Source organism: Strix uralensis, chromosome 6 (assembly GCF_047716275.1).
Source record: "Strix uralensis isolate ZFMK-TIS-50842 chromosome 6, bStrUra1, whole genome shotgun sequence".
Taxonomy (NCBI): Eukaryota; Metazoa; Chordata; class Aves; order Strigiformes; family Strigidae; genus Strix; species Strix uralensis.
The window spans coordinates 25204544-25228362 of NC_133977.1; the positions used below are offsets into that span (position 1 = coordinate 25204544).

At 38.9% G+C, this 23819-nt stretch overlaps 1 protein-coding gene across 9 annotated transcripts in view; it reads left to right on the forward strand.

Annotated features, from left to right (window-relative positions):
- COBLL1 (cordon-bleu WH2 repeat protein like 1) overlaps positions 1–23819 on the forward strand; it is a 91912-nt gene that overhangs the window by 64663 nt on the left and 3430 nt on the right. For 8 of the 9 annotated variants that reach the window (XM_074873339.1, XM_074873340.1, XM_074873337.1 and 5 more), the window contains exons 7-12: positions 3780–3924; positions 9081–9153; positions 14614–14877; positions 17406–17491; positions 18862–20486; positions 21119–21301. In XM_074873339.1, the coding sequence (XP_074729440.1) occupies positions 3780–3924; positions 9081–9153; positions 14614–14877; positions 17406–17491; positions 18862–20486; positions 21119–21301 (2376 nt within the window). The remainder of the gene's footprint in view (positions 1–3779; positions 3925–9080; positions 9154–14613; positions 14878–17405; positions 17492–18861; positions 20487–21118; positions 21302–23819) is intronic. The other variant, XM_074873338.1, reaches the window with a different exon arrangement.

The window sequence follows — 23819 nt, forward strand, 5'->3', positions numbered from 1 at the left end:
ACCCCTTAGAAAAGAAAGGGAAGGAGAAGATGGGAGAATGGGGGAAAGGTGGGAAGCAACTAAACCATAAAGTATTTCTGAAAAGCTTTATGAGCCACTGTCACAGAACAGCTTAGTTTAGATTTCTGGGAGGGATGAGTTGCATGCTTAACAAATTACACCAGAGGCTCAGTTGCTTGAAACTTGGTGGTCAGCCCTTTAAAGGAGAAAGTTGGTCAATGATGCAGCGAGCACTATGAACATCAGGGAGGTCTTGACTAGAGCCGGGGTTACCTGGGAGAAGACAATGCTCAGGACTACCTGTTTGCTCCTACTGAAATTTGCATGAAGGTGATTTGGTATCATTCTGATATGATTCAGAATTGGTGGTGAACATTGCATGCATCCACTTTTCAGTATACCAAATGCATAACCTTGTCCCCTTGCTCTATTTACTTCTGTACTGGCAAGTGTGTAGATAAATCGTAGGAGAGAATAGTAGTATCAGGTGTTTGAACAGAATAACATCAGCTGAGTTTCTCCAAATATATTCTCTATGTCCTTTCTTTCCAGTAGGTCAGAGGTAAGTTACTTCCTGTGTAGTACTTTGGCTAAGTTTTGGGAAGCTTAAGTCATGTAATAGAAATTGAGTGCATTAATTGTTGCAAGAGCAAATATATTTTTTTTCCTGTTACTCCCTGGACATACATTTGCCTGCATACTTGTACAAAGGGAAGAAGGAAATACTAGCAATGTGCTTTGATATCCCAGTTGCCTGTGTATCTTCTGTTAAACCTACGTATCTGTGGAGCAAAAGAAGTAGGTACTGGTGCTATGACAATATGTATATAGTGCCCCTTGGTGTGAGGTATGCTTTCCAGCACACTGAAATGCGCCACTGCCACTACATTCTCCCAGTATTTTTTTTCCTTCTATTCAAGCTGCAAAATTACTGTGGCTTAATTACCTTTCCTTTGTTTTTTGAAATGATAAGAAAGGCCAGGCACAGTGTCTGCCACTGTTTACAGAGGCTGGAACTTGGGAAGCACTGGTCTCTACAAGTGTCTGATTGGGGTGGTGTGGAATTTGGTGCCAAATTTGTCCATACCCATTTGAGGTTAAAAAACTTCATATCCATCCTTGTTTGTTCCAGGAGGAGGAGGGTGTACAGTGTTAACAGTGGAACTCCTGCATATGTTGTGGAAGTTACGACAGAGCTCACTGGTGTTTCTGCACAAGCACAGTTAATCACCTTAGTGATTCTAACATGAATTTTAATTTAAGTGTAACTGATAAAGCACTGGCTGTCATTGGCAGTTGGTATGACACATGAACACCCAGATGTATATTCCAAAACTTTGTCAGATAATGTCTTAATAATATTATTTTAATTTTTTTCCATCTGTTTAAAGTACTATTTTCATATTACAGCCTTGGTTAGGATTTGAAAGCTCTTAATATTCATATGTTGAATAATTCCTGAGAAAATCTGTTCAACACTTGAACCTTAACTGGAACATTTAGTACTTTCTCAAAATCTCTCTTTGCAAATCATTTGTTTCTTTGGATGCAAAGGGCAGTAGAAAGGCTTATAAAAATCTTCTAGTAGCATTTGTGCTCTTATGCTGAGAACATTATTTCCCCCCTACACACATACTCTTTCTGTGCAGGAGGGAACTCTGGTGACATCTGTTTAGCTGAGCGAGTATGCGCAGAACTCTGCCAGCCAAGTCAGCTGAGGGAGCCTGTGCGAAGCAGATGAGGGTGCAGACCTTTGAACAGAGAAACAGTGTCTTTGTGCAGAACAGAATGGCTGCAGCTTGGAGAGCAGCTACTGAAGAGGAGAAAAATAGAACTGCCCAACACCAAGGAGGAAAATGAATTAACGATAAAAAAACCCCTCATTTGGAGAAATAATATTATTTGACATTTGCTCCTGCATAGATTCAGATGCTGAATACTATTCATTTCGGGGGGTTTCGTAGAACTATTTGGAAACTGTGAATGAGGAACTGTAAAAGTGTAAAGGGATTTTTGTTGTCTGATGTTTTAATCTAGAAACTGACTTGTTTAAAAACCATTCAAGCATGCAAGTATTTTTAATTAGGAGTTGAATGCTATGACCGTATCCTCTGCTCTTCTTAAAAGAACACTTCACTTTGTGCTTTGTTTTTTCTCCTTAAAACCCTGAGTGCTGCTTTGCTGTAAAAGGTTTGAGTTCCTTGTTTTGACATTAAAGTGATTAGTAGAAGAATTGTTTGAATGTTTTGGACACTATTGCTCCTTACAGGGCAGTAAAGTATCTAAGGGATCTGTCACACCTGACACTGATGTGCGACAGAAAAGGTGACTGAGTGTGCCCAGCATAGCTGAGAGGATGGTTTTCACCATTGCAGTTCATTCATTCAGGTATTCTATTGAGATCTAACAGGAGCTGCCAGACACTGCTTCACAGACACCTTGCGCCAGTGTATTTTCTATTGTGAGTTATTTTCTTTACAGTTTTGATTGTGTACAACCAAATACTCTAGCTTTTGGTCTTTAATATCCCCCTTACTGTAAGATCTGTATTTGTTCAGTGGTAGCTTTCTAAATGATAAGCATCTTATTACGTGGATATTGACATGGTCAACAATTCTGTTGTCAGGGATGTTTTTGAATGGATTGTCAGTGAAACAAAAGTTTGTAGGTGTATTTATGCCATCTCTGCTCCTTGATACTCTGCTTTGTGAAATGGGCTAGTTAATTGAAGCACAAAGTTCTCTAAAGATGACCCCACACCCAGTTGCTCTGTGGATCCTTCTATCCAGAAATTAATGTCACTGCTGGATTTTATTATATTGTGGACTAGACAAGTGATAGGGATCAGAATTACTACATAGGCATCTGTGTATAGTGCCAAAATACACTCCTTTATTGATGGGATTGTGAACGTTATCATTCTAGTAGATGTGGAAATACCAGGTTTCTTCAGCATAAGACAACCTGCAGTTAAGTATGACAGGCAACTGTATAACCACTGTCTTTTGAGACACAGAATGTATTTTTAAAACAGTTTTAAATGCAATTGGACTGCGATATCATAAAACTATTAAGTCTTCAGCAGGTAGCCTTGTCCATTTTTTTAATGGTTTTGATTAATTATGAATTAAGAAATTTTTTCTTTTGCTACAATAATGAGGACATTATTACACTTTAACATCAGTATTACAATTATTGTTTTACAACTTACTGCCATTTAACTTCAGTAAGTATTATGATTATAAGACATCTGTACTTTCCAAGATAAGTTTTGAAAGTTGGCATTCAAAAAAATTTCTACAAAAGTATTTCAAGAAGGGAAAAAAAATCCTAATAATGTGTGTACAGCCCAATTAGGACTCTTGTTAAAGGAATGGAGAAGGAAACATTGTGTCATGTCATTGTACTAGTTTAGTTGAAGCTTCTTTCCACAGTGATTTTAGGTACTTTTAGAAAAGAATTATTTGGGGTTTGTAGAATAGCCATTGGGCATAAAAGAATTCAAATTCTCTTTTATACTATATGTAACAACTGATTTTCTTTTACTGCTGTGTCTTGTACCTCTGTGAATATATTCAATTATTCTAGAAAATCTTTTTTTTGGAAAACTACTCCTCGGAGGAATTAAGATGAGAAACATAATACGTTTGGTAATAGGTATATATTTGCTCTTTCCCAAATGTATATTATAAATACTTTTGGAGAATAATTAATAGAGCTATTTTGCTGGTATTTTTTGATTGCTAATAATCTGCTTCCTCCCTTGTCTCCCTTCTTAGGCCCCTCCAGGATTAGTACGGAAAGGTTCTCTGCCACTCAGTGACACCGCTTCCGTGAACTCCTCTCTACGGAGGCTGAAGCGCAAAGCACCCTCACCACCCGCTAGAGCACCGGAAGATCAAAATGAAAGCAATAAAGAGACTGGTAATCTTTTTATGCTGTTTAATTGGGAGGCAACAAGAAGTATGGCAATTTGGATAAACATTAGAGAAATACCACCTTATGAGATAAGACCTTCAAGTAAAAATATGAGTGAAAATAATCTTCAGATTGTAAGGAGCGGTGATACTACTTTATGAGATTGACTTATGTAGTGTGTGTGAGCTGGCACAGGCAGGACACAGGAACAACCACAAAACCATGGATGAATCACAAAGAGTAAATTTATTTTCGTTACCTTGCCAACCAGGGGATCCCTGAAGCAGCACCTGGGCAGAGGCACACAGGTAGGGACACAGGCACCACAGAGCTCAGTCCATGCTAGAGGGTCGCCAAACCTGCTGTTTTCACCTGTATATCAGGAATTCACTCAGGCATAGTTTACCACTGTGCTTTGATCTTTCCCATAGCAGGGCAGGAATCTGAAGTATGTTCGATAGGGTGCCTTGAAGTCTCTCATGAGCCTTTGTCAGATGACACAGATGTTCTACTTGTCAAACACACAAGACTAAACAACGATTAGTATGCTATATGTGGTTTTCTACACCTCGGCCACAAGTTGCTTGACTGTGTTTGCAATTCTCCTTGCTGGTTTTCCATTATTTTCCCACATTTCACCCCCTTGCTTAAGGGACCACTTCCATTTGGGCTTGTAGGGCAGGGTAATTTACAGAGGCATGCAATAAACACATATAGAAAAAGGAATAAACATAGCTCTACAATAATGCTTTGAATCAGGTATCCCCACTCATCCTTTCAGGGAATTAAACCATTCAGCCAGCCAGGCACTACCAGTAGATTGTTTCATTTGACACATTAAGTTCTGGAGGTGTTGAATGTCATCCTCTACGCTGGCTGATTCATCCATTATGTTGAAGCAACACATACCTTCAAAATCAGAGCAGCATTTATGGTGTCGAAGAAGGAGATAGTCCACCGCCAATCGATTTTGTAATGTTCCTTGGCTTACAGTGTCACCATAGTCAGAAAAAAATAGCAACGAGGAACATGAATATGAAAAGCAGTATAGTATAATTCTGTAGTACAGCTACTGGGGTTGACGTGACAAGGAAACATGTTGTCAGAAGATCTGCAGCTGTTGATCCTCTCTCAATACAAAAGGCAGATGAGTTAGTTACAGTAGAGACCAACCAAATCCAAGTATTTGCATGTTGGTCTCGTGAGAATGTATCCGGGGCATGTGCTTGTAGAACAAGAATACAAAGCATGATGAGCCAACCTGTGATAAGGGACGAAAACAGGAGTTTCATCTCCTTCCAGTAATACATATACTGTTGCTCGAGCTCCTTCAGCTAATACCACTCTGTGTTTGATAACCTGATGTGAGGTAATTGCCCACAGAGATTGAAGAGCTATGGCTTGTGCTTTTTCAGATTGAACTTCAATTTGATGTCGAATTCACGACACCAATGATACCATTCCAGTGCTATCTCCTCTAGATAAGGCACAAGTATTCCTGAAATACAAGAACTTGAGAATCTGATATTGATAGAGGATGTAAAATAAGAGCAGAAGTTGGGGTACACAACCATATGGCATTCTCAGGGGTTATTATGTGAGTCTTCACATCTAGGCTAATAGGTTGTGGTCCCACCACGCAATCTGTTAGTGTAAACGATTCTGTTTCCCCTGTAGTTAATATTTTGGGGGAGAGATGCCATATGGAAGAACTTCAGTTCTTACCATGTTTTGTATTGGAGGTGGCGTAATATGATCATAGGGTGTTTGATTATGAATATTCCATCTATTTAACAAAAAAGCATGGTTTAGTAAGATGTGAACTCCAATGTTGTACAGTTTTAGTACTGGTTAGCTATTTTAGTTTTCTTCAACATTCCAGTCATTCTTTCAATCAAGCCATTACCTTGGGGATGGTAGGCAACGTGGAATATCCAATCTATCCCTAGCTGTTGGCTCAGTCTTGGACATTATGTCCACTAAAGTGTGTTCCTTGGTCACTTTGTATTTGTTGAGGAGGTCTGTATTGATAAATGAGCTGTTCTAATGCTTCAATTGTGCTATGTTGATTAGCATAGTTGGTGGGTTTAGCAAAAAACTGTCCTGACACTGTATCCACAGCAGTGAATACATATGACCACCCCCTTGACAGTAGCAGCGGGCCCATGTAATCGACCTGCCAGGTATTCAGGGCCCATTGACCCTGTTTTATCTTTCCCCATGGCCTATATAATGCCCTTAAATGTAGCTGTGTACAATTACGTGCATATGCTTTATAAATATGTAATGGTTATCAAAAAGAAAGCATTAGTGAGATCTATCATCACCTGTCAGGGTTGTAAATTTTTGCTGATTTTTTTCTATAAGAGTAACCATGTCTGGTACCATAACTGCAAGTGGGGGTGGGGTGGGGTGTGACTTCATTCAGTTCCCTATAATCTACAGTCATTCTCCAAGTGCTGTCTGTTTTTTGAACAGACCAAATATTAAAAGCAGTCATGGTTTCCTTAATTCCCACTTGTCGAAGTGCCTGAGTGGTTTGAGTAATTGCCTTCTCCCCTCTTCCCCCTGGAATATGATACTGTTTTACAGTTACCACCTTGGCAGGCACAGGCATCACAACAGAATCCCACTTTGGGAATCCACACAAGACAGTTATAGGTCAAATAGCTAATCCCACTTGCGAAGTCCTGAAGCAAAAGTGACCATTTAAAGTTTCAACTCTTTGTCCTGCCAGCACATCAGCACCCAAGATATGTTCTCTAACTGGGGCAGTTAACACTGTCGTGGAAAATGGAGGGGCATTTCCTACTGTTAGGGTAGCCTTAGCTCAGAGGGCAGGGGTCAGATTTGCTCCCAATCCACAGATCTGTGATGTGGCTCCCTTATTATTAATATTACTGTGTAATACAGTAACTTAAGCTCCAGTATCCACCAGAGCCTAATACATGTAAAATCTCCCCAGACCACCAGAATTAAAGGAACATAGGGGTGTTAGTCCCCCTCACAGTAAGAGGCTACAGCAGCGGCAATTTTGGGGGATCTGCCAAACCTTCATTTCTGTTGTTTTGGCGTTTGCAATGTAGTACCTGGCCTTGAGGTGGCAGACGGGGGTGGAGGGTGGACATGGAGTTGGTGGTGGGGCCAGGGGCAATCGGCTTTTTTGCGTATATGCTAATTTTTTCCATCAGCAAAATATTTCTGGTGGTGTAATACTGTTTACTTCTCATCGTGGGACATGAGCATGTACAAAATCATTCCACGTTTGTTTCCTCATCACCCATGATGTAACGCCTTTCGATTTTTGCCTGCTTTCCTATACTCACCACCTGCACAGATGGTCCCAAAGTTACAGCTCCAATTTCCCTCAAGGTATTTGCTAGGGCACCTACATTACCAGTATCATTAGTGACTGCTGGTATAATCAAGGGCTTTAGTGAGGCAGGTGCTCCTCTCAAAAGCTGCCTTTTGATAGTTCTTGTTACTGCTTCTCTGTCCAGATTGATTACATGATTCAACACTAGCCATTGCAGTTACCAAAATGTTCCCAGGCACATCAGAGTAAGATGGTAAGCAGTACAGCAAGCAGTGAAAGCAAAAAGCAGCTGCTAATGAGCACCAGAATTTAACATAGGCAAGCAAGCCCCATGGCAAGCACAGAAGCCTGCTGATTAAATGCCAATAACAACTATAAATTTGATTTAGCACATTCCAATGAAATCTGTCATTATCTTGAACGCTTCATGCCCCATGTTGGGCACCAAAAGGGAGTGTTGTGGTTTAACCCCGGCCAGCAACTAAGCACTACACAGCCACTCACTCACTCCCCGGCCCCGTTGATTAGCAATACGCACTATCAACCATTCTTCAGTATCTTGCGACCCATGGCACTGCTCTGCTTGAGTAGTAATTACTTCTTGCGCGATCACCTTTGCATCTTCTAAAGACTCAACTTCCTTCTCCAATTCTCTCATTTTACTCTGTAAGGCAACAATTTCACGGTCAAGAGCTCTAAGACTGGTAACTAAGAACCATCCCAGTCTCCCCATTAACTTGAGAGAAGAATCTGATGCTGCTTTCTGTGGCAATCTGCACGCAGCTGTTTCAGTTGTCTGGGGGGTAACTGCTGCCCATGATCTACTTCAGGCCATGCTTCCAGTGTAGCCAGGAAAGTGGCCACAGGGGTCCAGTGCTCAGTACTGGGCCATCCTGGAATATGAGGAATCACCATCGTGGCCTCCCCAATCCCTGACTCTTGCCAGCCATGGCATCCTTGTTCCTGGATCCTGACAACTACACCAAATGTGTGAGCCAGCACAGGCAGGATGCAACAACAACTGCAAAACCACAGGTGAAACTCAAAGAGTAAATTTATTTTCATTGCCTGGCAAACCAGGAGATCCTCAAAGCAGCACCTGGGCAGAGGCACACAGACACAGGCACCACAGAGCTCAGTCCATGCTAGAGGGTCACCAAACCTGCTGTTTTCACCTGTGTATCAGGGATTCGTGCAGGCATAGTTTACCACTGTGCTTTGATCTTTCCCACGGCAGGGCGGGAATCTGAAGTATGTTTGATAGGGTGCCTCGAAGTCTTATCATGAGCCTGTGTCAGATGACACAGATGTTCTACTTGTCAAACACACAAGACTAAACAACAATTAGTATGCTGTATGTGGTTTTCTACACCTCGGCTGCAAGTCACTTGAGTGTGTTTACAGTCTTCCTCGCCAATCTTCCGTTATTTTCCCACAAGTGTGAGAAAGTAGGCAGGTCTTAGGGCATGCAGATCAGAAAAAAGTGGAAAATACCAAATTAATTATAGTTAGGTTAACTATAGCAATTGTGTTAATCAGATGGACAGCTTGGGGTGGGGAGAAAAGATTAGCTTCTTTGGATCAGAGAGGGCTTAATAGGAAATGAAATGAAAAGATAGAATTTTAGAGAAAGTTTTGTATTGTTCTCTTGTAAGTCTAATGTTTGATCAAAAATACCTAAGAGTTGACATTAAAATATATGGGAAATGTGTCAGTGAGCACTGGTTGCTTAAGAGAAGGTGCATTTCTTGAAGAACTCACTGGTCTGTAAGATCACAATTTAACATTTTATCTAGAACTTTTGTTGGTGCTGAGGCAAAAAACCTTGTTCCTTGACTTTTTGCAGTAACAGAGTCAACAGAATCAGCCCTTACTAAAGTGGAAGAAAGACCCACCGAAATGCAGTCTGAAACAGGTTGGTTCTTTTTACAAATGCATTGATAAAATCTACTTCATAGGAATCTATGATAATTCATAGTAATAAATTACTATACTACAGATGTGTCATAAGTCTAGAACTAATTTTAACACTTCAGATCAATTAACATTAGCTTTGAAGTACCAATATGGCTTTCTAAAATAAAGACATTTTACCTTTACTATCTACAAAAACACATGCAATATATTTTGATTTGGTGTCTGTGCTTTACATTTAGTAAACTAAACGTTATCCCTGTTTTCCCTCCTCCCCCACAAGTTGTAGACTAGAACAAGCCAGAAATTCTGTGATTTCTGTATACCTCTTAACAAGACCTTCAAAAGCTGAAGTCCAGTCTTGTTTTCAGAACCCCGCCTTGTGCTGCCCTTGAGCTGCATAACCTAGGGGTAGGAGTAAATATGTGCCTGCCTTTTGGTTTGCATCTGAAAAGCCTTTGAAAACATAAGTTGTAAATATAAACTGCATGCATAAATAGTTGTTTATACATTAAATTAAATCATTTGTTGGGTGCTATGGAAAAATGTGGTATATAAAAGTATGGCTGTTTAAAATACAATTCTTTAGCTGCTGAACATAATTCTTTTTTAATTTATGCAGTTTGTACTGCTAAGTACTGTTGTTTGTAAGCATCAGACTGTAGGGTTGAGAGACAAGATAGAGCATCTAGGAGTCTTCTAAAATTTGTAAAAGCTTTTAGAATAATCAGTGCCAGTGCCGTCTGGAAAAATCACTCTTCAATGTGTTTCACTAAGAATGAAATATATAAACCCTAAGCATGTGGAGTGCCACTGGCATTATATGAGGCTGAACACTCAGTTTCTGTGCTAATTGATGGGAACCCTTTAAGTAGTCTTCCAGCTGATTTTTTTCAGGATGCCAGTTGAATTGATTGGAGTGGTAAAACACACATGTACCACCACAAGAGTTGAAAGTCACCTGCTGTCCTCGGTCTCTGGCAAAGGGGAAAAAAAAAGATCAATAATGAGTAAATTTGAGCTTGGTTTGTGTTTAGGGCAATTTATGTAAATTGTCAGAAAAGATCTTTAATAGAAATAATATGTACCTTAATAAATGGGAAGTGTGAACCTATACTGTGCAGTCTGAGGCTGGAGACATAATGAAGCTTTGACCTTTCCTTTTCCTAGTTGTTGCAGCAGATGAAGGAGAGTAGTCACTTTAAGTGAGGGTTTCTTAATGATGTTTATTAGTACTTAATTTTCTGTGTTGAAAATGATGTTTATCTACGTGTGATGGGTCTAAGATGAGCAAAGTTATCATACTGATTTAAAAAATCAGATTTTTGGGTTTTCTTGAGCTTGTTTCTATCTTAAGATTGTAGGTCCATGCTAGAATTTATGCATTTCCCATCACTGTAATGTCCAAAGTGCTGCGTAGATAAACAGCTCTGAACTTCATAGAAGGGGCTTGCTTGCTTTTCCGTAGATTTAGGAACCTCTGCTTGAAGCATTTAAGTTTTGTAATTAAATATTTTAATTTAAGTTGCAATGGAAAGAAATAGAAAAATGTAATTATCTTCACCAGGCTTAGAACAGTCTGGGATTTACCTCTGCAGTTAGTGACAGTCTTAATTCTCTGGTTCTGCTGCTGATGTCTTCGTGCAGTCTCCTTCACTGAAGACTTAATGCAAAGTGGTTTTTCTAAATGTAGAGACAAGTCACATAGCACAGCTTTCTTGCCTTTTTTTTTTTTTTTCCTTTTTCTCATGGGATACTGCTGCTCTCTGGTGGCATCTCTGAAACTGTCCTGAGGCCTGTGTATAAAGGGTCCTTTTAGCAAAGCTCATCATGCATCACCAACATTCCCCTGCAGCAAAATCAGTTGCAGTACACTTGTCCTATTCCTAGTCTGGAAATTATGCATATTTGGGTATTGTTTTAAATGGATGAGATAGTTCAGTATCTCTTTAATTGCTAAATTGCGCGTAATTTTAACTTTACATAAACTCGGTAGTTCATTCCATTTAGATTAAAACTGCCTTGATTGTCAGGCTTCTGGAAGCATTGTGAGTTTTTGCTCAGCTGTGACTGGCATTCCCAAAGTAGTTCAGTTATGCATTACTACTTTAGTAAATAGGCAAAAAAAAGTTAAGCAGCAAATACAGTGTTACCTTCTGCCCTACAGTGAGCCATTACAAATGTTCAATTTGGTGTCTAAGTAGTGTATAGCTAATAAACACATATACATTAAGTGAAACTAGGCTATAGAATTTGGGCAGTATTTCTGTTGTGAAATGACAGTTTTCCCATGGTGTAAAAACCAACCAGCCTGTACCTTGACAAAAGTAGTTTGAAGGCATACATCTACTAGAATAACCATTGACAGAGAATTAATTTGAACATTTGGGATTATAACCAAGAATTTTTTTCTCAATTTTGATTTTTGTTCCCCTTCCCAAAGTTTAATTAATGCTCAGTCGCTTTTCTAGGGAAGAGGGTGAAATGGTGTTTAAAAAAAATAATTTAAGAAGTACAGATTTTAAAATAATTTTCCATCAAGCAAATCCATTGATGTAATCTTCTTGGTTACAGTATCTCTTAAGAACCTTGTTAAGTTCAAAACCACTGGCAGATTTGTATAATGTAGTCAGGCTTGCTGGCTTTGGTGCTTACAAGCATAATGGCTCACAGAGCAGTGTCAGCCTATTCTCTATTGTGCAGAGAGTATTCTTACTGACTCAAAGGAGACTTGCAGCCAGTATGTCAGTCATCTTAGCAGGTATGTCTTCACAATGTCATCCTGCAGGCTTTAACGATGTACTTTTAGGGCTAATTAAAACTCAATGACTAATGTTCATAGACAATAAATTCTACACAGACAAAAATGCAATTTATATTATATATGGATTTACGTATAAAGTATATAAGCAATAAGACAACTGTATGTAGCCAGTATTGCCATAACTACTTCCTAGAGATATGTTGCATATAAAAACTAAACTGAGGGTTTAGAAACAAGTCATAAAACCTGAACTACAAATGCGTTCAGACTTCATTCTGCCACAGCAGTGGTGGCCCAGGTCTGGAATGAGATCCAGTAACAGATGAAAAACCACTAGTTGAAATTAGCTCCAAGCAAGGCTGATGATATGCTGACAAATGAAGTAGAGTACTTTGGAAAAAGCGTGAGGATTGTTTTTGTTTGGTATTATACATTTGTAGGTCAGGTTAGTCCACTCCAAAGCTTGGAAGTGTTCCTAGCTCAGCAACGGCAGACATTCACATAGCAGGAATGTCAGGAATGTCTCCTACCAACCCAAGTTAAGTTTCCATCCCATCAGTATAGATACAACTCAGCCTTTGTTATACTTCTCTCCAGAGGTAAAGTGATAGAGATGACAGCAGTGCCTGAGCAAAAAGCCATAGCAGCTCCAGAATGCTTCCATTTGTCTTGTCAGAAGTCCTGGCTGTGCTTTGTTGTGTAATTCAAGTTTCCACAGAGTATTTAGACTGAAGGTCTTATTCTTTGTTCCTGTGGCTAGTGGTGACTCAGGCCCATGGCATAATAGTTCTCACTGGTGAAGGAGACAGTCTTCTTGAGAGCTGGTTATGGGCTGTGGAATATTTTCAGCAGGTTTTATGTTTGCCCACATTCTGTTTTGTTTGTGCCTTGTCATTGAGATAGATATATCTATCTATCTATCTATCTATATTTGCACACACAAGATCGTACTACTATTGCTAAAATCATCTCCCAAAGTATGAGGCTGCTGGCATGACTTTTCCCCTAGGTGGAAATGAAAGGGGTTGGGGGAGGTGGGGGGGAAGGAAGAGAAGGCCCTTACTAACAGTAAATTTTTAAAGAGTCCCTTTAATACCAGTGTGGCATATTTGTATGTATCTGTGCTTAAATCACATGGAAGGAGCTCATCTGCACCACTTTGCAGTCTTTCCCCTTTTTCCCTGGGGATCTAAATCACCTCTGCATTCAGCTCTGTGACACATTGATCACATTGCTTAATGTGTAACTATAAAGCATTATTACAAGAAGGCAATACAAGAAAACTAGAATTAAGTAGTAAAATGTTTGGCTTTTGTAGTTGCTCTGTAACTGTGAATGAGTAACTTCAGTATTACTGAACTCTTAACTAATGACCTTATTGGAAAAATCAAAGTTTCTGTTCTATACTGAGACTTTCTCCAGTATATACAGTCCTCTATTGTTTTTATAACAGTGTACTTCTCTAGAAGTACTGGAAGAATTGTAGGACACTAGTCCGTACAAAAAAAGTCAATCTTAAGATTTTTATTTTTTTTTTTGTATTCTGGGATCTGCTACTTTACAGTATTGCTTGCTTTAAGCCAGTATTTTGTTTTCTTAGCCTTGGTTTGCACTTGAAAATTTACTGATACAACTTGGAAAAGTCTGAAACCAAATTGCCCAAGTGCAAAGCCTGTACCTAATGGGTATTGGTGCACGCAGAGCTGACAGGAATACCCCAATCAGGTCAGGCAGAGCGCACTGCTTGTATGGCTCAGTTGTTGCCAGTAGCATTCCATGGCACCATATTGCACTTTATAGACGGAATTAACTATCTTCTTTGTGTTATACAATACAAGTTGCCCAAGAGGTTAATTGTGTGGTCTACTTAGTAACATTTGAAAAATGTGAGTCATCATCTTGTAGGAAGATTGCTGGCAGGGAAATAAAACTAGGGATCGTTAATCCCTCTGGAAATCAAAATAGGTAGATTTATTAGTTTAACTTCAGGCACATTGATTTATGTGTGTCCTAATCCAGTAACTAAACCTTTTAGTTTAACTATGGTCTATCTGAAAACTTCATTATTTTTATGGATTAACACTTTTCTGCGTACTTTATTTTTGTGCATTTCTACTGTAAGACAGGAGACTACACAAGACCATTCTAACTATGTTTTAATACACTTAAGATAATTTTGATAGTGGTGATCAAATTTGTTCAAACCATGGGCAAAAATGAAATTTGGTTTGCTCTGTTTAGTTCCTTAACATACCTACTCTGGTATAAAGGAACTGTGTATTTTAAACCTCATTGGAGAGCTAATGGAATTATTAAGAAATCTGGGTAAAATAAACTGTCTGCCTCCATGAAATTTGGGTTTATGATATTGTTAAATATGTTTAGATCTGTCCTAATCCAGTACTTGGGTTAAACAAGAAAAATGTTACACAGTAGTTACAGATGCAGAAACAGATGGATAGTAGCGTGGTGATGAGCATATTCCCACATGTAAAAAGACAGAACTGGAAAGAACCAGAAAATTCTGTGAAGTTAAAACTCTGAATGAGTCTTTTTCTTTTTAACCTGAATTATGAGAAGACTTAGTTTTCCTTCTTCAAACTACTTAGGCTGACTTCACCAGTCCCTTTGTATCTATACCCTGCATTGAGAACTGTAGGTTGTTTTTTTGTTGTTGTTGTTTTTTTTTTCTTCCTGTGAGTGTAGGTGTAAGGAGCTTAGAATACAACCTGGAAGAAATTGATGAAAGGGAAGAGATGAGTATGCAACAGAGAGAGGACAGTGAAAGTACAAATACCTCTCTTGGGATAGGAGAGGTTACTGCAGCCTTCAGCTCTGCTGAGGTACCACTGGAAACTGAAAAAAATGATCCTGCTTCATCAGCTCCAGTTCCTGGCAGTGTTTCTGTAGACAACTCACAAAGCTTCAAGGAAGAAAAACAAGAAAATATGAGCACAGATGGCAAGTAAGTACGTTTTGTGACAAAGAAAGGAGCATTGGGGAGGGAATGGGGGAGGCAAATAAAACGTAGAGTGCTGTTTCATTGTGGAGCACAGAATAGAGAATTGAGAGAGGAATGAGCTTAATATGCTTAGCTTTCATTGTAGCACTCTCCTGTGCCCAGTAATTCCTGAGGCTTTTCAAAAAAAATGACAAAAGAAGTGTTCTGCAGGCTATTCTGTTTAAGCCTCCCTTTCCTTACTACTCAAACGGCTAGATCCCAGAAAAGCTGAACCTGTCACTAAAATACCCAGCATATTTACTAAGCAACATGCTGCAAAAAAAATTTCTATTGATTAGTTAAATGAAAATTTACAAATTCATTCTTACAGTTGGGGAAAAACAGGTAGATCAGCTATTTCCATTCTGGGCACAGTTATCCATTGCTTGCATATTTGTTTTGGTTTTAATTTTTCTTTTCTTTTACTTATATGTTAGCCAGTTGTCTTGTCCTGTCTTGATCCATCTACTCTCAGGAAAACAAGTTAATTCTGCCTTTTTAAAGAATAAACACATTCATTTCCTTAACTGCTCTTGTTCACTTCTGGTGATGCTGTACCTTTGCCCTTCAGCATGTTTGTTAAACTACCTGACTCAGCAGGTTTCCAACATGAGTTAGTGCCTGCTTGAAATAAATGTTGATTGTCCAGAGATGTCCCATTGTGTTAATGTAATTCACTATTTTTCTGTTCCCTGGGGCAACTAATATGGCTACTGTTGCCAATTTAAATTGGATGAACTATTTCAGTTATTGTACTGAAGCCAAAATGTGTGACTGCCCTAGTAGCCAAGAGCTTTCAAGATAGTATGGAGAGCTTTGACTTGTATTTCAAGGGTCTTTTTGTCAGTCCAAGGCCAAATGGGGCTTTGCAGAAATCTTTGGTGCTCTGTCCTGACGAATATTGTGCCAGTTTCTTGGATGTGTCTGTTCTATGGGGATCTACAAGGAGTAGGAACAGTCAAATGTTATTTTTAAGTTGTCTTGAACTTGCAGATTATCAGACCTGTGTTATTGGGCCCATTTGGCCAATTGTCCAGGGCATGTTTCTTTTTCCCCCCACTAACTTGTAATAGCCTTTCATGGCCTATAATCCTGGTGAATATCATCTAACATGCACTGCACTCTAACTTTAGAGTTTGGCAATCTTTCTTTCCGGAAATATCACAGGGATTCCAGAATGACGACTAGGTTTTCTCTGACATTATATTTCTGGAAAGCTTTTGATAATTCAGATCTTTTCTTCAGAGTAACTAGATCTTATATAAGTGCTTTTTAATCAAACCAGGGATATGTGTAATATTCCAGTCAAAACCGCTGATTTCTATGATGATACTCTGTGGTGTTCTGTGGCTTTTGGATTTGATTATTTTTTTTGAACAGTTCAGCCTGTTGTGAATACTTGTAGTTCAGTCCCTCAGCTGTGTAAAAGGGAATGGAAATAAGCAAGAGTATGGAGTGCAGGACTGAGCTTTAACTTGCTTCCAACAATAATTTTGAGAGCGTATGCTCCTGTTCAGTGGTTTATTGGACACTTACAGTATATTTTGGACTGTACAAGCAACATGAGGATGGATGGTTATTGAGGAATTTATCATTTTAAATGATTCAAAGCACATGTTTCAGCTCAAGGCACTGGTTGCTGACAATTAATACATTTGATGTGGCAAATGAATTGGAATCTTCATAATGTCAGTGTCTGTAACTACAGCAAATAAAAGTATCTTAAACAGAGATGTAAGCTTGAAGTTCTAATAACTTTTTAAAGAGAAATTTTAAGTATTTTGGCCTTTTTCATTTACCTTTTTAAGCCAAGGACTCAGTATTCCCCCTCCTCCGCCAAGATGAGGGCTTTACTCAATATTCATGCAGTTCTTTTGTACCCCATGATCTGAGGACAGAAATTGTATGCATTTGCAAAATATTTAGTATGCAAGTAACATGTTTGATGCGTGTTTCTTTGTTGTTCTCAAGGTATTTATTGGAAGGGACAGAAAATTTTTCATTACTATTTTGAAAAGTCTGTACTGCACAGTTCATATGTTCGTATGCAGTCAGTGTCTCATGCAGCTCCCTGTATATTGTGTCAGGGACAAAATCAAGGACACTTGATTGGGTGTTGGAACACTTCACACTAAGAATGCTGTTACATGACTGATAAACCATTGCGGCTTCACTGGAAGTTGTTTCTGGAGAGGGGCTTGTTCAAACTCCATGAGTAAACAAGGGGGAGGGGAGAAAAGAAAGGAAAAACTGATCATCTGCTCACACAGAAGAGAGTGAAGCTGCATGTCATTTTGGTAAAATATCATAGCAGCATTTCCTCTTGTTTTTTTTTTTTTAAAAAAATCTATTCTGTTGAGTACTCCAGTGTTTGGCAGAGTGATTCTATTTTGTCCATCTGTGTTTGGAGAATATTGCCAGTTCTCTTGCATCGTTTCTTGTGTTTATTGAAATGAATGATAGCATATTTAATGTACTGTTGTGCTTTGCAGAGGACTACAGACTAAGATAAGCAGTGAGCAAGCTGCATTTGAAAAAGACAGGAAGCTTAGAATTTTGGATCAAAATAAAACCGATGGTGAGTAGTTCCCACTCATTTTTAATACTTCAAAGCAAGGTTGAAGAGAACTTTTCTATTCCTTTGGAAAAAATGACAATACAGTCAACTCTTGAATTGCGATCTTCAGATTATTTTCTTTATACTCTCTCTAGCTCTGGTGTATCCTCTTTGAGATGAGGTGATAATTCACTGCAGGTTTTTGGGTTTTATTTTTAATATTTTGTTATTATATCAGTAGTCAAAGCTGCATCGTGCTGTTGTAGGGCAGTATGGGTGGAGCAGTGCTGAGGAGAGGGAATGCTGGACACAGAGGTTATCCTCCCACGTGGTGTGACATGGGCACCGCACTGCAGTGTGGAAGGAGAGGCTGTCAGTTGTTCTTCGTTTATGAAATTAGCCTGAGTTTTCTGCATGAAAATGCAGAAAATGCAGTGATTTTTAAACACAAACAGAACAAAGTGACACAATGTTTTGAAAAGAAGCGACAACATCTTGTGCATCTAATGGATCATAAATTTTTCTGTGGATTTAATGACCTGACTGATTTATTTTACCCTTTTGTGACACTGATTTTCAGATTTATATATTAGGCCTTCCATAGTCTTTTATATTCAGCACACCTCTGTTTGTAAATCATAACATACTGCATGAGTCCTGTTTATATGTGACATAATTTTAACCGCCATTTTATAACATACATGAAATGAGGAAAGACTTTTTTTTTTGCAAAATAGCACCCCAAATGATTGCTCCTAAAGAATTTAATTTTTCTCGATATTATATTTAAAACAACTTGACCCAAACATTCCTGTTTTCGAGAGGTCTACATGTTTAGTCCAAGGATAGAAAATTGAATTATCAGACCTGCTATGAAGTTGGAAAAATAGAGTTGGAAAATTGCTTTTGTACGTATATTTTCCAATTGTTCTCTTGTACAGATACGTAAGGTGTAGTTGATGAATAACATTTGTAATGTTAAAACTAAAGAACAGAAGCCACAGAAATGTGGAACGAAATAAAAATTGGCTCTAATCTAATATTGAATAGTCCTTGAGCTCTTGAGTCACTGATGCCTATATAATCAACTGAAATTCATTAGCACTTTTTAAATGATTCTAGAATAGATTTTTCTATTAAGCTGATGCATGGCACCAGTAGCCTGTTAATTAAGGAAGAATACCTGAGTTAGAATACTATTATTTGGCAATATTAGTCAAAGATAAGTATATCTTTAGCCTTTGAAAGTAAGTGTTAAGGAAAATTTTAAGATCAGTGAGGAGCCAGTCCTTGTAGTTAAATACATTGGATGTGGGGCTTTGTGGTGCAAAGGGAAAGGTTGAATCTTTTTGGCATTTGTATTAATTTTGGAATCTCTCTTTAACTTAAAGATCACAGTGATGCAGAACTCCTTCCAACAACAGAAGAAGGGAAAGCACTTCAGACAGCTGAAGTTAAAACAGTAGATTTTAGAGAAAATAACAAGCTTGAAGTTGACAGACTATCAAACTGCCAGGCGTGTAAAAATGACATTTCTGTAAGTCATAGGAATTATCCTCAACTGATTCCAGAAAAACAAGATCAGAAAACAAATCAAACCAGCTTGGACACAGTAAAAACTCAGGATGTTGCGATCCAGACAGGTCCATCAGATAGCAATTTGGAAAGGACTACACCGAAAGAAATTATTGTTCCTCAGGGTTGTGAATCATCCACATTCAGAGGACTGGTCCTTCAACACAACACAGATACAAACAACCCTCTTCTTCAAGTGATCCATGGAATACAAGAGGATGAAGGTACTTCAACAGAACAAAATCTTGAGAGACAAGAAGTTACCCATGAAAAAGTAATTCCCATAGAAGATCAGAGTCACATTTGTGTAAATGGCAGTGACTTTGCTTCACCAGAAACAACTGCAAAAACTCCAGATGGCTCTCCTGTAAAAGGTCACCCCCTTTATAGACAGGACACCAAACCTAAACCCAAGCCTGCTAATGAAATTACGAGGGATTACATACCAAAAATTGGAATGACTACTTATAAAATAGTGCCTCCGAAGTCCTTAGAAATAATGAAGAGTTGGGAATCAGAAATTCCATCAGATAATAAGCATCAAGAGGTATCTACTTTGGAAAACTCTCGGAAGCATGAAGACCCTAAAGAATTCATAATGCAAGCTGAAATTCCTCATCTTCCAAAAAGTGTGGGTCATTTACAGGTTGGTTCGCAAAAGGAACCTGCAGCAGCAAATGATCTGCTGCACAGAGTGAACAGCATTTCTGAACACGTTGTGACGTCTGGAGCTGAGATTACTACTGAGAGCAATCAGATGGAAACAGAGTCTTCCAAACAGCATGTCCCACTGATGCTAAGCTTGGATAATACAAATGCTTCTTCTGAGACTCAGGACAAGTCAAATGCATTAAGTCCTACAACGAAGCCTAGTTCTTTTTATCTGCAGATGCAACGAAGAGCTTCAGGTCATTATGTGACATCTGCAATTGCCAGAAGTGCCACTTGTGCTCCTAATTCCATTCAAAATGAAGCTAAGAATACAGAGACAGGAAAAAAAATCTCATCACTTGATCCAACTTCTTTGTCTTTACATAAAACAAGTCCTTCCTCTCCTCCAGGAGATGAAGAAAAAGTTGATGATGGAAAAAAAATTGAATCCTCCACTTCCCCTGTTAAAAGCAATAAACCTTCAAGTTTTCCCTCCTGTCCGCCAGCACCATTGAACCTAAGAACTCTAACAACTTTTGCAGTTCCAAAGCCATACTCCAGTTCACGACCATCCCCTTTTGCTCTTGCTGTCTCATCTGCAGTCAAAAGGTCACAATCATTCAATAAGACGCGCACAATCACTAGCCAGGTACCAAGAGAGGAATTCCCTGTTGAACTCTCCTCTGCCACTTCGGCAGCTGGATTCTCCTCAGCTACCTCCATGCCTCAAGTCAAAAACCCTTCCTTACAGACCATAACAGGGGGACCACAAAATAGTCTAACAGATAAGGTAAACTTTATTTCTAATATTGGTTGGCTGTTGATCCACTGTCATCTAGTGTGACTAGTCCAGAGGCTGGTCTCTGAACTGCTCCCTGGTGAGAAAGTGCTGTATTCATACAGTGTAAACACCTTGTGGTGTCTAGCAGTAGCACAGCATCATAATGAAATGCAGGAATGCAGGGAATGTAACAGTGAAAACAGCCTCATTCAGATTACTGGCAATAATTATTTCTTGCCATAATTAGCATCCCCTACTTCACAGAACAGTAAACTAAATAGAATTGTTTATACTTTTTATGTCTTTTTGTGTTCAGAGTGCTTATGATTTGTTCTTTGTGGTTCTCTGTGTTGATTTCTTAAATTTAATTCTGAATAGCATGATCAGTTTGGCTTCGAGTGATCGTGGCACAAACACACTTGAACGGGGATATAAAATTTTGCTGGCAGAATTACCTGAGGGAGAAACTTATGTGCTATAGTGGAAATGTGGCTGATCTCTGAAATCATGAACGAAGCAAACACTAGAATGGTGGCAGTTTGATATGCAACCTTGTGCCAGATTGACTTAGTTTTCCATCAATGACTAATTCAGATTAAAGGTTTCTGTTTTGTTTTTCCTTCCACTTCCAATCTTTATAGAAAGGCAGCAGTGTGAATAGTGAGCAGAAGAGTCAGGTGCAGTCAGGTGCTTCCTCTGACCACCCACTGCCTGTCACTAAGAGACAAACCGTGATGACATTCCAGCGCTCTGACCCAGAACAGATCCACCAGAGCTTGCTGGCTGCAATCCGCTCTGGAGAAGCTGCTGCCAAATTGAAAAGGGTGAGTTTTCATCATTGCATCCGTAACAATGAACTCATGGTACTTCCTTCAAAATTACCATATTGATGCCTGACACTGAAAGCAGTTAGCTTTGACACAAAGTGCTGCCAGGAAGTCTCTTAACGATGAGAAGGGAGTTGGGGAAGAGAGTTCGGTTTTGCAGAATAAACTAGTGAATGCACATGCAGAGATTCATACATTTTCAAGCAGTACAAATCCAATCAGAAATCTTCCTAAAATTAATTAGAAATCTCAAAGTTATCAGTTAAGTATGTCTTTCATAAAATCAGGAACATATTCAATTATTTGTTTGTATTTATATGGTTTGAAGTGGTATGGTTTTAGACACATGCTAAGCAGCTTCACCCTATACCTAAAGTAGCTGCAATCTTTTGCAGACAGATAACACACAGAAGTTCTGAAGATTGTCTTTATTTATTAGACTCTATCAGGTTCTTAATTCTTCTTAAATGTACTTCAAGCCTTCTGCTGGTGTTTGGTATCATTAGTGAGATATTTCTCAATGTTTTGTCAACAGCCCTGTTAGGACCATCTTCCCCCACCCCCTCAAGTTAAAACTGTGGCTTAATTTTTCTCTTCTCTCTCCTAAAATTCACCTGTACTTCTCTCATTGGGTAAAATGTGGCACACTTAAAATCTGTACTGTTTTAAATATGTAACCAGACAATTTAATGGTAGTCTCACACAAAGCTTTCTTGATCCAGCATTAGTATTTTGCATTCTGTATTGAGGAATAATTTCTCATTGCAGAAGGTTAAAGAAATTAAGTAGTTTTTGTTTCTCTTCCCTTTCCTGTCTGAAAGAAAGGAATGATGTGTGGTGGGTGGATGTAAGGGGTTGGGTTTTTTTGGTTTTATGGAAGTCTGTGATTCCCTAGGGTTAAAATCTCTCAGTGGATGGTCAGATATTAGAACAATCCATTTCATAATTAAGGTTTTGTTTCAGTGTAGCACTGCAACAGCCTCTCTGAGACTTGTAGACCTCCCATCATTTCTACACTGAATAGAAAGATTCCGTTTCCTGGAAAGGTTACAAGCATGCTCAGGTAGTTTGTGACCTCTACTCAGTAAAAGTGGTACATAATACACTGTAGTATTACTTCTAACTACATGTCACTGACCACAGCCACTTTAAAACCAGGATAAGATTAAGAAAATGCTGTATTGTTCAGAGTCACTTAGAGGTCAAATCTGTCTATTCTGCCAGAAATATTGTTTGGATTTTGGTTGCAAATATTTTTGAAAACAGTTACAAGCCATGCCTATATTTCCCATAGAATCATAAAACAAAGTTCACACACTATGCAAAATAAAGTTGAGTATTATTCAGAATGTAATTATGCATTGGAGGAAAAAAAGTTCATAATGTGCTTTTCAAAAATCAAGAAGTCTATTTCTACTAGAAAGAAAACAAAGAAGAACTTCATTATGTGGTTATTAATTCTTTTCTAATAGAAACATTCTTAGGGTACATTTGACCCATATAGTCTTTTATCAGTCTAGGTACAAGAATGGCATGGGGAAGAAGAGAGTTGATGACTGAAGTCCTTTTTCCTCTCCCTTTCTCTTCTGTGGGCAGGAGATGTTCTGTCTCAGTAGAGTATCTGTTGAGGCTCGGGGTGAGGAGAGGCCTATACTTTTTAAGGAGACATTATAATAGTGAAGATGCTGAAAACAATAATAATAAAAAAAAAAGTATTCTGTAACAAAAACCTGAAACAGGCTTCAAAATAACCCTGAAACACACACACACAAAAAATGCAGTGAAGAACCCACTGAAATTTTGCCAAACATAAAATTCTACACGCTGTTCTTTTCACTCTTACCCAGTGCACATGTCCTGTGGCACAGGTATGTCTGGCAGCAGGAGGAGAGGGTTTTTGGCTTATGGCAAATTCAGTAAAAATGTGGTCTCATTTTATGTTTAACATGGAGAACTGACAGTAGTAGAACAGAGAAATGAGGCATTTTGTATCAGTAACTTAGAGTACCAGGTTGAAAGGGACCTCAAGGATCATCTGGTCCAACCTTTCTTGGCAAAAGCATGGTCCAGCTGAATCTTAGAAGTGTCCAGTGTTGGGGAATCCAATGCTTCCCTGAGGAGATTATTCCAGTGGCTGATTGTTCTCATTGTGAAAACTTTCCCTTTTGTGTCCAGCTGAAAATCCCCCCAGGAGTAACTTGTACCCATTATACGTCATCTTTTCCATGTGCCTCCTTGTAAAAAGGGAGTCTCCATCTTCTTTGTAGCCACCCTTTAAATACTGGAACATGCTGATAAGGTCTCCCCTAAGCCTTCTTTTCTCAAGGCTGAACAAACCCAATTCTCTCAGCCTTTCCTTGGATGTCAGGCTTCCCAGCCCTTTGATCATATTTGTGGCCCTTGTCTGGACCCTCTCCAGCCTGTCCACATCTTTTTTTATAGCAGGGACCAAAACTGAACACAGTATTCCAGGTGTGGCCTGACAAGAGCTGAGTAGAGTGGGATAATGATTTCT